This window comes from Sander lucioperca, chromosome 12 (genome assembly GCF_008315115.2).
Source record: "Sander lucioperca isolate FBNREF2018 chromosome 12, SLUC_FBN_1.2, whole genome shotgun sequence".
Lineage (NCBI taxonomy): Eukaryota > Metazoa > Chordata > Actinopteri > Perciformes > Percidae > Sander > Sander lucioperca.
This window is the reverse complement of record NC_050184.1, coordinates 18908489-18920988: the sequence shown is the minus strand read 5'-3', so window position 1 is coordinate 18920988 and position 12500 is coordinate 18908489. Positions and strand designations below refer to the sequence as shown.

Here is a 12500-nt window from a genome sequence, read left to right as displayed (position 1 = left end):
ATCAGCAGTAAAGCCAGTCGGACTGATCAGTCGGGTCTCCGAGGTCCAAAAAAATGCCTCAAAACACACTGAAGAGACGCCGACTTGAGCGTACGCTCTACGCGTGCGCAAAACGAAATACGTCTCCATGGCAGCAAGAGAGAAATAGGCCGTGCAGTTGCTGAATCTGTCTTCATTTCAGATTGACAAAGGTCAGTTTAAAAGATTTTCATCAGATTTTGAGAGCCTCATCCGCTCGCCATTTCCAGGTGAGTCCCGACTGCCCTGTCTCCGACTGAACATGTCAGGTCGGCCAAAATGAAGGCCGACGGCTCCTCGGACGGACGACGGCACGGAACACACCGAACAGACTCGAGTCACCGACCTCGCCAGACGGTCTGACGGCCGATAATCGTCTCGGTGTGTCAGGGCCTTTAGCCCGGCCGGGCCAGTGACATCCACGAACACAACCTTGAATATTTGGGTCGGTGTTTCCCCTAGCTTTGTGGAAGACTGAGGGTGCTTTCACACCTGTAGTTCAGCAGACTCGGTACGATTTGGGGGTAAAGTTGCAACATTGTAGCATTTTTCATTTGGTTGGGTTTTGCTTTTACACGTTTAGCCTAGAAATCTAGACGCACCTTATCGGCAGCGAATGTTATTTACAGCCAGGGTCGTCTAACTCTAGTCGGGTCAAACACATCGTGGACGGGGCTTAACATAATGACAGCAGAGTTGCGCGTGAATTCCCTGCTACTTGAAAACAAAGAAGATGGCTGCTGCTGCTGGTGAACAGCGGTCTTTGGAGTCGGCTTTGGCCGCGACTCTGGAAGACTTGGAGTTCAGCTTTTCATTGAGAAAAGAACAAAGAACGGCCCTGAAGTCATTCTTAAATAAGGAAGATGGGTTCAGAGTTTAAAGTTGAATCTATCAACTAGCCTTGCTCTGATTGGTTGTAGAGCTATCCTATTGCGTGCAGAAGGAATTTGAAAGACAACCGTTGATCCCGTCCCTCGGATTGAGCCCCAGACCCAGCATCTGGATGTGGGGCTGACTGGTCAGGGCTACAGCATGTTGTCAAACGCCCCCAACACTGTAAACGCACGTCACGCGATCGCGACGGTCGCTTGTTAATTGGGCAGAATATCGGAATATGTTCATGTTGCGAACTGTATGTTTTGTATGTTGTTTTAAAAAATACAAATTGTTAATCACCAAAAAAATATCCTGATTGAGAGGCTGATTCTGAATGCGCTGTATACATGGCCAAAGAGTGCTTCTAAAAACCTGAATAATACCGGCATATCACACGTCTTAATCAGAAAATGCTTGGCTAAAGAGCACCTAGACGACAGTAGTAGTAGAAGTAGTAGTAGTAGTAGTAGTAGTAGTAGTAGTAGTAGTACCTCTGTGGGATGTAGAACATGTACTGAGGTTCTGGACGGGACAGTACTCCTCCATAAACAGGCCACAGTCCACTGAGGATCCTGAACAGAGAGCTCTTCCCACAACCGTTAGGACCTGTGATCAACACATTCATCTTCTCATCCACCTGAGACACACACACACACACACACACACACACACACACACACACACACACACACACAAAGCAACATTTTAAACCTACATTAACAGAAAAGAAAAGGCAACAAATGCATCAGGATCCGTTGGTGACACATCCGTTGACAGACACATTCCTCCTGCTGGGGACTGAGGGGACATTTTGCTAGGAGCATTTTACTAATGCTCTGTTAAAATAACAATGAAATGCTGCGTTATTGACTTTAGACCAGGTTTTTGTTGGTCAATGGTGCCATCACTTCCCACTGACTCAAGATAGCAATACTCCCAGAATGCACCTGAACACACATCCCTGTAACACCAGCACGCCCAGAATGCACCTGAACACACCTCCCTGTAACACCAGCACGCCCAGAATGCACCTGAACTCACCTCCCTGTAACACCAGCACGCCCAGAATGCACCTGAACACACCTCCCTGTAAGACCAGCACGCCCAGAATGCACCTGAACACACCTCCCTGTAAGACCAGCACGCCCAGAATGCACCTGAACGCACCTCCCTGTAAGACCAGCACGCCCAGAATGCACCTGAACACACCTCCCTGTAAGACCAGCACGCCCAGAATGTACCTGAACGCACCTCCCTGTAAGACCAGCACGCCCAGAATGTACCTGAACACACCTCCCTGTAAGACCAGCACGCCCAGAATGTACCTGAACACACCTCCCTGTAAGACCAGCACGCCCAGAATGCACCTGAACACACCTCCCTGTAAGACCATGGGCCACAGATGGGCGCAGGTGCATTTGCTATTTAAACGACGTGGGAGCTGGACAGGAAACTGACAACTGCGTCGGTCTTAAACTAGCAAAGACACTTGCGTCGGCCTTTTTGCGGCGGCCGGGTGTAAGGTAGGACTCCTAGTGTGCTGGAAGGCCGTGCAATTAAATCGAATTTTGATCAAGATTTCCATTTCAGCTCCTAACGATCACAACAATGTAATCGAGAAAAATGGTTATTTTGCACATTACATATTGCAAGTAAACTCTTACTTTGTCTCGTGTTCTGAAGGGGAATTCAAAAAGTTAAAACGGACAAAGTATGAAGGCAAATTTCACAGTTCAAAGGGTTTTTACTGTTGATTTGTTTAAAGGCCCTGACACACCAACCAGACGGCCGACCGTCGGCAGTAAAGCCAGTCGGACTGATCAGTCGGGTCCCCGAGGTCCAAAAAGTTCCTCAGAACACACCGAAGAGACAGCGACTTGAGCGTACGCTCTGCACGTGCGCGAAACGTAATACGTCTCCATAGCAGCAGGCGGCGCTGCTCTGTATTGTTTCCATTAACAGGCAGCTGATTGGACGAACGCGTCACGTGGTTCTTTTTTCTCCGGAAATTCACAGCCAGACTGTCATGGCGGCTCGTTCAGAATACGATCTCATATTGGACTAAAATAGTTCACCGAAACGTGTTTCTGAAAACATTTTAAGAGAGAAATAGGCCGTACAGTTGCTGAATCTGTCTTCATTTCAGATCAACAAAGGTCAGTTTAACAGATTTTCGTCAGATTTTGAGAGACTCATCCACTCCCCATTTCCAGGTGAGTCCCGACTGTCCTGTCCCCGACTGAACATGTCAGGTCGGCCAAAATGAAGGCCGACGGCTCCTCCAACGGACAACGGCACGGGACACACCGAACAGACTCGAGTCACCGACCTCGCCAGACGGTCCGACGGCCGTTAATCGGCTCTGTGTGTCTTCTCTCTAACAGTTTCACTGTTCTATAACTTTAATAAATGCAACATCGTTCCAAAAGTCACTGAGTAACAAACAGCATTTAAAAGGCTGTAAACTGACGCGACTGCAGAACCTGAACTCTTCCTCACAACCACACAGTCTGAGAGAACGGACCAATCACAGAGCGTCTGTCAGAGCAGGGAGGTCAAAGGTCGAGAATCAGACGACAGAGAGGAGTTTCTGTTTCCATCAATGTTCTTCTTCTTCTGTCACGTTTCCATCTCCCCTCTCTTCCTCTCTGTTTAAGTCTGTGCCACCAAAATGTCACTTTCTAGAAAGCCTCTATTGTGTGTCTGTGCACACACACACACACACACACACACACACACACACACACACAGCTTCAGAAAATGCTAATGAGCTGCAGGCTCTGACCTTTGACCTCCGTCAGAGATGTAAAACTGGTGGAAAGAATGAGAGATTAAAGGAGATGAAGGAGGGCAGAGAGGGGTGACCGCACTGAGCATGCTCTGTACTCAGTGACATCATCGCCATCCCATGTGGCCAGAATCCTGAAAACCAAAAACTTCCTAAACGTGTTTAACATTCAGCTGTTTGTCTTCATCAGAGGAGCAGGAAGTACTCAGATACTTTAATACAGTGAGAGTACTAATACTCTGCTACAGTAAAAGTCCTGTGTGTGTGTGTGTGTGTGTGTGTGTGTGGTGTGTAGAGAAGTGTGTGTGTGTGTGTGTGTGTGTGTGTGTGTGTGTGTGGAGTGTAGAGAAGTGTGTGTGTGTGTGTGTGTGTGTGGAGTGTGCGTGTGTGTGGAGAGAGAGTGTGTGTGTGGTGTGAGTGAGTGAGTGAGTGAGTGTGTGTGTGTTTGGAGTGTGGAGAGAGAGAGTTTGTGTGTGTGTGGAGTGTGTGTGTGTGTGTGTGGAGTGTGTGTGTGGAAAGAGAGAGAGTGTGTGTGTGTATGGAGAGAGAGTGAGTGTGTGTGTGTGTAGAGAAGTGTGAGTGAGTGTGTGTGTATGTATGTATGCGTCTGTGTGTGTGTGTGTGTGTGTGTGTGTGTGTGTGTGTGAGAGTGAGTAAGTGAGTGTGTGTGTAGTGTGTGTGTGTGTGTGTGTGTGTGAGAGAGTGTGAGTGTGTGTGTGTGGTTAGAGGTGTGTGTGTGTGTGTGTGTGTGTGTGTGTGTGTGTGTGTGAGAGAGAGAGTGAGTGTGTGTGTGTGTGTTACCTGGATGTTGAGGCTAGAAACCACCACGTCTCCGGTCGGTGTGATGATTGGCAGGTTCTCACAGCGAATCCCCTTCTCCACACTGATCACCTGACCTGCAACCCACAACTCCAGGTTCACATCATCCTTATTAAATACGCTCCCAGGCTGAGGTGGCTGGGGTGGGTGGGGGTTGGTGTGTGTGTGTCTGAGGTGGCTGAGCTCCTACCTCTCATCTCCAGACGACCACAGACTCTCTGGCCGTGCTGGACCACAGCTCCTCCTGCTGCTGCTGCTGACGCCTCCTCTCTGTCTGCAGAGCGATGGTACACGCCCGCATTCACATCCTCAAACACATCAAACATCTCAGAGACCCGAGATGTGTAACCTGCCAGCTCCGTCACCTGTAGACACACACACACACACACACACACACACACACACGTAAGTTTGTTAGCGTGGGACATTCAGGAACTAAATTGAGCGTTTCGCCTTCAGGATCCTTCAGTAAATAAAATGAGCGTGAGGCCTTCAGGATCCTTCAGTAAATAAAATGAGCGTGAGGCCTTCGGGATCCTTCAGTAAATAAAATGAGTGTGAGGCCTTCAGGATCCTTCAGTAACTAAAATGAGCGTTTGGCCTTCAGGATCCTTCAGTAAATAAAATGAGCGTGAGGCCTTCGGGATCCTTCAGTGAATAAAATGAGCGTGAGGCCTTCGGGATCCTTCAGTGAATAAAATGAGTGTGTGGCCTTCAGGATCCTTCAGTAAATAAAATGAGCGTGAGGCCTTCAGGATCCTTCAGTAAATAAAATGAGCGTGAGGCCTTCGGGATCCTTCAGTGAATAAAATGAGCGTGAGGCCTTCGGGATCCTTCAGTGAATAAAATGAGTGTGTGGCCTTCAGGATCCTTCAGTAACTAAAATGAGCGTGAGGCCTTCGGGAACTAAAAGGAGTGTCGGGCCCATAGGTACCATCATGAATTACAATGAGCGCTGGGCGTTCGGGAAGAGGCAGAAGAGCAGAGGAGGGAGGTGAAAGACGAGTAGTGAAGGAAGAAGAGGAAAAGGAACAGAGAGGTAAAAAAGAGCAGGAAGGAGGAGGAAGAGGATGGGTACCTCCTTGTATGAGCTCATGATCCTCTCCACGGCGTCGGCTGCAGAGTTGAGGAGGTTTCTGGCCGTGGTGAAGGCCTGCGATCGCTCGCTCACCAGCTCCTCCTCCTTCATATCCAGAGCCACCTGCTTCACCTCCTCAGAGTCTGACATCATGGGTCAAAGGTCAACCAGGAAATACACCTTCATTTAGAAGTGTGTGTGTGTGTGTGTGTGTGTTTTAGGGCTGTACAATATATCGGATTTTATCGGCATTGCGATATCAACTGACGCATTAACCACAGTGAGAAAGACTGCGACATATAAAGACAAGCAGAGATTTTTTTTTGTTAGTTGAAAGAAAATATCAGTAGAAAAGTGCACTTTAAAATGTAACTGTCATTCTTTATTTAAGTGGTGCCTTTAATATTTAATTTAATGTTCAAATTGTTCAATAAAAAAAGTTGGAAATACTTTCCTTTTGTTTGTTATAAATTCAACAAGCAGTTTGTTATATTTTAGCAGAATACTGAAAGCTGCAGAACTGAGAACAATTTAATATCCGTTTAATTATCTGAAGTAATATCGTTATCGCGATATTCAACAACATTAACGCATATCCAGTGTTGTAATGTAACGAATTACAAATTAGGGATGCACCGAATCCAGGATTGGGCTTCAGATTCGGCTGAATATTGGGCTTTTTGACGGGGTTGGGTTTCTGCTGAACCCTACTGTACGAACACACCGCCGCCGACTTGAGCTGCAAAGAAGCTCTGGCCGCCCGGTCGAGGACGCTGGTCAGAAAGTCCGGGGAAGCTGTTTGAGGCTTTGGCCGCTCTGACGTAGCAGCATTCTATGTTCATCATGGAAAAAGATCAAGCAGCCACTGCACGGCCAATACACTGACACTAGAAACCTTTTATAAATGACATATATAATGACAGAATGTGTATTGGTTGTTGGTCGCAGCGGTGTCTGTTAGCAGTTAGCTCGCTCGTTAGCCGCTGAACCGCAGCAGCGTGCAGGCAGAGCGAGCAGCCGCCAGCTGTTGATCCGTGCAGGACTTCACCGTGAGCGGACTGTTTAGAGACCATGTGACCGGCAGGTAACGTTAACTGGTCCCTATACGCAAATATCATAAATGATAGGGAACCCAGCAACGGCCATGATGAGCTTCTCCTCCTTTTTCTCTGAACTAATGTTTTGGTAGGAACCAAAGTTTACATCGTATGTTTCTCTGGAATCAGCCAGCGTGAAGGACGTCTATATTCTGATTGGTTGCCGCTGAACCGCGTCATAGCTCATTACCATAAAGTTGACCTACTTTCAACTTTCTGATTGACGCTCTGGTCACTCAAAACGCGATTCTTTTCCCAGTGAACCGAACCCTACGCTTGCACTCCGCGCGCTACGCTGGTCGACGTAATGACGGCGCCGTTGATTACGGGAAGGTGTTTACGTAGGCGGAGCGTTCAATGCAGCAGGCTGTGAGGAAGTGAAAATGGAACTGGTGAGCAGAAAAAGTGTAGTTTGGCAGTACTTTCAGTCAAAAGAAGGCCATTCAAGTCCAGCTACATGTTCAATCTACAATGCTGATTAGTCTGGTGGTGGCGAGGACCCTAAACTATACACAACATCACCGCTGTTACAACATCTGGTATGAAACATCTGGAAGAATACGAGTTGTGATGAAGGAATCTACAGACAGCAGCCAAAATGCAGCAACTTCAGGTACGGCAAAGGAAGGACAGTCACAGTTTACTTCATTAATGAGTTTACTGTGTTCATGGACTGAGGATGGGACGAGGATTCAGCAGAATCTCAACCAGGGGATTCAGGATTCGGCCGAACCCCAAAAATCTGGATTCAGTGCATCCCTAGTACAAATACTTTGTTACTGTACTTTAGTAGAATTTTCACATGTCTGTACATTACTTTGTTATTTATATTTTTGGAAACTTTGACTAAATAAAATGTATACTTTAACTCTACATTTCCCCCTCAGCGTTTCCATTACTCGTTACTGTTTCTGTTTTTCTCTTTGTTGACGTCACACTTTGAATTTTAAGTTTAAGAAGGTGTGGAAATCCTGAATATTATGCTTTACTATAAAGGAAGCCACAATAACGTTCATAATCAAAGTTTTTCTTTACTTTTACTTCTAATAGTTAAGTACATTTAATATCAGAACATTACTTTTGATACTTAAGTACAGTAAATATCATACATTAAAGTGCTCATATTATGCTCATTTTCAGGTTCATAATTGTATTTAGAGGTTATATCAGAATAGGTTTACATAGTTTAATTTTCAAAAATCACCATATTTTTGTTGTACTGCACATTGCTGCAGCTCCTCTTTTCACCCTGTGTTCAGGTCTCTGTTTTAGCTACAGAGTGAGACCTCTCACTGCTGTAACATCTTTGTTGGCAGTCGCACATGCTCAGTAGCTAGGTAAGATCACATGCTCAGTAGCTAGGTAAGATCAGATGCTCGGTAGCTAGGTAAGATCACATGCTCGGTAGCTAGGTAAGATCACATGCTCAGTAGCTAGGTAAGGACTACATGAGCTAGCTAGCTGTTTCTCCAACTTCAGCAGTACAAGGCAGGATTAGCCGGGAGACTTCTTCTAAATGAGGGCGCACTTCCAACTTTGTGTGGAATACCTGCAGAACAGGGACATGGAAGTAGTTCTATACAATTTATTTTGTAGATTAAGGTAAATTTGTGTGTGTTGTAGCAGTGTTTTGCCATTGAGAATGAGCTAGCATGCTAACGGTTAGCCCCCTAGCCCCCTCGTCTCGGCTAGTGACGTAGAAAGCCGTGCAGATTTTGACCAGCTCACCCAGAGACTGAAGGCAGGACACATTCAGAAACCGTATCTCACTCTAAACAGCATGGATGGTTTTTTTCAAAGTTTGTATGTGTGTGGAAGCACCAGAGACACAAAATAACTCCCCAAATCCCAGAAAAAGTGATTTTTTTTCATAATATGGGCACTTTAAGACTTTTACTCTGGTAACATACTTTTAATCAAGTATGGCTTTCAAGTACTTTATACAAGACTGTACATATGTCATATTTTCCTCATATGGTGCAGCCCTAGTGTGGTATAATGTTGGCGTGTTTTTACCGTGTTTGGAGTATCCTGTGGCGGTGATGATAGGCACAGCGACCATCACCAGGCCAGAGGCGCTCCATACGTACTTCATGAGGAACTGTTCCAGCATGACGTACCAGAGACGCTTCAGCAGGATCTGGTGGATCTGAGAGGACAGAGACATGTAGCTGCTCTGCAGCTGGGCCATCTCCACCTACGAATCAAACACACCCAAACTCAACATTAATGTCAGAGACAGGGCCATCTCCACCTACGAATCAAACACACCCAAACTCAACATTAACGTCAGAGACAGGGCCATCTCCGCCTACGAATCAAACACACCCAAACTCAACATTAACATCAGATACAGGGCCATCTCCACCTACGAATCAAACACACCCAAACTCAACATTAGCATCAGATACAGGGCCATCTCCACCTACGAATCAAACACACCCAAACTCCACATTAGCATCAGAGACAGGGCCATCTCCACCTACGAATGGTGATGTCAGGCAATTATCCTGGAAATGTACTTCTGTTGATCCAGACTAATCAGCAACACTGGACATCCTGATAAAACTGTATTATATACAGTATATTATTAAAGCTACCTGTATTTGTACACTAGAGGGCGCTCACCTTGTGTCCACCGTAGAAGGCGATCTCCTCGGAGTTGGCGATGATGCGGGAGTGCATGTATCTCAGGTCTCCTTTCCTCTTCGCCTCCTCCGCCACCAGCTTCCCAAATCGAGGCGAGCAGGAGCGCAGGACTTTGGCGGTGAGCGCCACCACCAGGCCAGCGATGACCGGCGGCCACGTGGTGTTCGCTCCTGCAGGGAGGAAGAGGACAGTCATCACTGGTGCTGTACAATTCATCGTTTTGTATCGCCATTGCGATATTAGTCTATACGACGCCTTTTCATTTCTGGGAATGTTCAGGTGCCGCCAGAAATTCCGCCGGATGTCCTTCATTTTCAGCCAGCTGTCCGTCCCCTTCCTCTTTGTTTGTGTTGGCGTTCTAACCTCCGGTGGATTTCTGAGGTCTATGGTTAACTGCTCCTCAGATCTCTGCAGGGTAAATCCAGACAGCTAGCTAGACTATCTGTCCAATCTGAGTTCTCTGTTGCACGACTAATAGAGAAGACACACCAGCCTGATAATCGGGCGTCGGACCGTCTGGCGAGGTCGGTGACTCGAGTCTGTTCGGTGTGTCCCGTGCCGTCGGCCGTCTGAGGAGCCGTCGGCCTTCATTTGGGCCGACCTGACATGTTCAGTCAGAGACAGGGCAGTCTGGACTCACCTGGAAATGGGGAGCGGATGAGCCGCTCAAAATCTGACGAAAATCTTTTAAACTGACCTTTGTCGATCTGAAATGAAGACAGATTCAGAAACTGCACGGCCTATTTCTCTCTTAAAATGTTTTCAGAAACACGTTTCGGTGAACTATTTTAGTCCAATATGAGATCGTATTCTGAACGAGCTGCCATGACAGTCTGGCTGTGAATTTCCGGAGAAAAAAGACCCACGTGACGCATTCGTCCAATCAGCTGCCGGTTTTCATTTTCTGGGAAATAATCAGACTGTTAATGGAAACAATACAGAGAAGCGCCGCCTGCTGCTATGGAGACGTATTACGTTTCGCGCACGCGCAGAGCGTACGCTCAAGTCGGCGTCTCCTCAGTGTGTTCTGAGGAACTTTTTGGACCTCGGGACCCGACTGATCAGTCTGACTGGCTTTACTGCCGACGGTCGGCCATCTGGTTGGTGTGTCAGGGCCCTTAAACTACTTTTAAACGTTCACATGTTCCACCAAAACAAGTTCCTTCCTGAGACTATTTAGCAGAGGCACTGTGGCTCCGTCCGGCGCTTAGCACCGCCCAAGACGATTGTGATTGGTTTAAAGAAATGCCAATAAAGCAGAGTACGTTTTCCTCCCATCCCAGAATGCTGTGTGGACTAGACGGACCTTCCTCAGCAGCGCTGTGGAGGAAGGCTTAGCAATGCGAGACTATCGCGATATCAACTCACGCAATTAACGCATCACAAAGGCTGCGACGTATCGAGTAAGACACTCAAAGACTTTTTGTTTTACTTGAAAGAAAATACCAGCAGAAAACTACACTTTAACATGTAACTGTCACTTTTTAGTGCTGCCTTTTCAATTCAACGTTGAATTTGTTCAATAAAAGAAAGTAGGAAATAATTTCCTTTCGTTTGTTTTAAAATCAACAAGCAATTTGTTATATTTTAGCAGAATACTGAAAGCAGCAGAACTGAGAACAGTCTAATATCTATTTATGTATCGCAAGCAGGGCTTTAAACAGACACCCGCCAACCCAAATGTAGGTAAAAATGAACTTTTGTGGGGGACATTGTAAACTTACTAGCCAATTTTGGCCGGTGATGAATGAAGCGAACAACGCTGCGTTTGTTTGAACGGCAAGCTGCAGAAAAGAAGTCAGTGTTTCCAGATTGGTCTGTTTTCTGCCGTGAAAGTTGGTTTGTGTTTGGCTTGGAAAACTGGCAACAGTGCTTGTAGTACTAATCCTACATTTCCCATTAACACCATGTCCTGGCATTTCATTTTAGCGCTGGTTATGTGCCTGGCGTGCACGGTTTCGAGCCATCCTGAAACAGACAAGACAAGCGGAATGGCGAGAAAAACAAATCAGAGGAGCTGAAATTAAAGTGAAGTTAGTTCGGAAAAACCAAATTTGACTAGTAGAGCTGCAGCATGAAGGCCTGAGGATCCTTCTGGACGATACACTTCACTATCACAGATCAACAGTATTGATTATCAATAATGTTCTTTCATACAGTATATAAATTCATAACACCTGTCGCAAATAAACAGCAACTAAAGGCGCTGACACACAGAGCAGATAATCGGCTGTTGGACAGTCTGGCGAGGTCGGTGACTCGAGTCTGGAAACCGGAAACGGGGAGCGGAACGAGCGTGACTAGAGTCTCTCAAAATCTGACGAAAATCCTGTTGTAAAAGTTAGTTAGGAAAAACCAAATTTGACTAGTAAATCTGACTGGTTGGTAACTTTAAAAATCTACTAGCCGTGTTGGCTGGTGATCAAAAAAGTTAATTTAAAGCCCTGATCGCAAGTAATTCCGTTATAGCAATATTCAACGTTATCGCATATTTATCCTCATATGGTGCAGCCCTAGTCATCACACTTATATCACTTTGTCTGCTGTACACCTGACTGTCTTATGGGCTATGTTAGCCCTCCTACACAATCTGGACTCTGGTCATAACATCTACATCTTATAACTTATTCCCTGTTATATATTGTTCTTAATGTGTATTATTTCTTTTGTTGTTTGTCAAGCAATTGTATTATGTTTACATTCTTGTCTTCTCACAATCATACTTCATTTTTAATAAGCTATTGCACTATACACTTTTGCACTACCACCATTGCACGCACTCTACCACAGCACCCTATCATGGTCATTGCATCACATGGTCAGTCCACACCAGACCTTTGTAATCACTTCACAAATTGTTACTCTTAAATTTCTGTGAGTGATTGACATGTGTGAGTGACATGTGTTTGTTATGGTTGTCTAAGCTACCGGATGCCTAAAAGTTCCCTCGGGAGAAAGAAAGAAAGAAAGAAAGAAAGAAAGAAAGAACGTAAGTAAGTAAGTAAGAAAGAAAGAACGTAAGTAAGAAAGAAAGAAAGAACGTAAGTAAGAAAGAAAGAAAGAACGTAAGTAAGAAAGAAAGAAAGAACGTAAGTAAGAAAAAAAGAAAGAAAGCAAGAACGTAAGTAAGAACGTAAGTAAGTAAGAAAGAAAGAAAGAACGTAAGTAAGTAAGA

The 12500-nt window shown here is 45.7% G+C and overlaps 1 protein-coding gene across 1 annotated transcript in view; it reads right to left on the bottom strand.

Annotated features, from left to right (window-relative positions):
- Positions 1-12500, bottom strand: part of abcd1 (ATP-binding cassette, sub-family D (ALD), member 1) — a 27067-nt gene that overhangs the window by 5676 nt on the left and 8891 nt on the right. The window contains exons 7-12 of the mRNA XM_031293102.2: positions 9305-9495; positions 8693-8873; positions 5580-5722; positions 4692-4866; positions 4484-4578; positions 1386-1531 (exon numbers count right to left, since the gene is read on the bottom strand). Coding sequence (XP_031148962.1) covers positions 1386-1531; positions 4484-4578; positions 4692-4866; positions 5580-5722; positions 8693-8873; positions 9305-9495 — 931 coding nt within the window. The remainder of the gene's footprint in view (positions 1-1385; positions 1532-4483; positions 4579-4691; positions 4867-5579; positions 5723-8692; positions 8874-9304; positions 9496-12500) is intronic.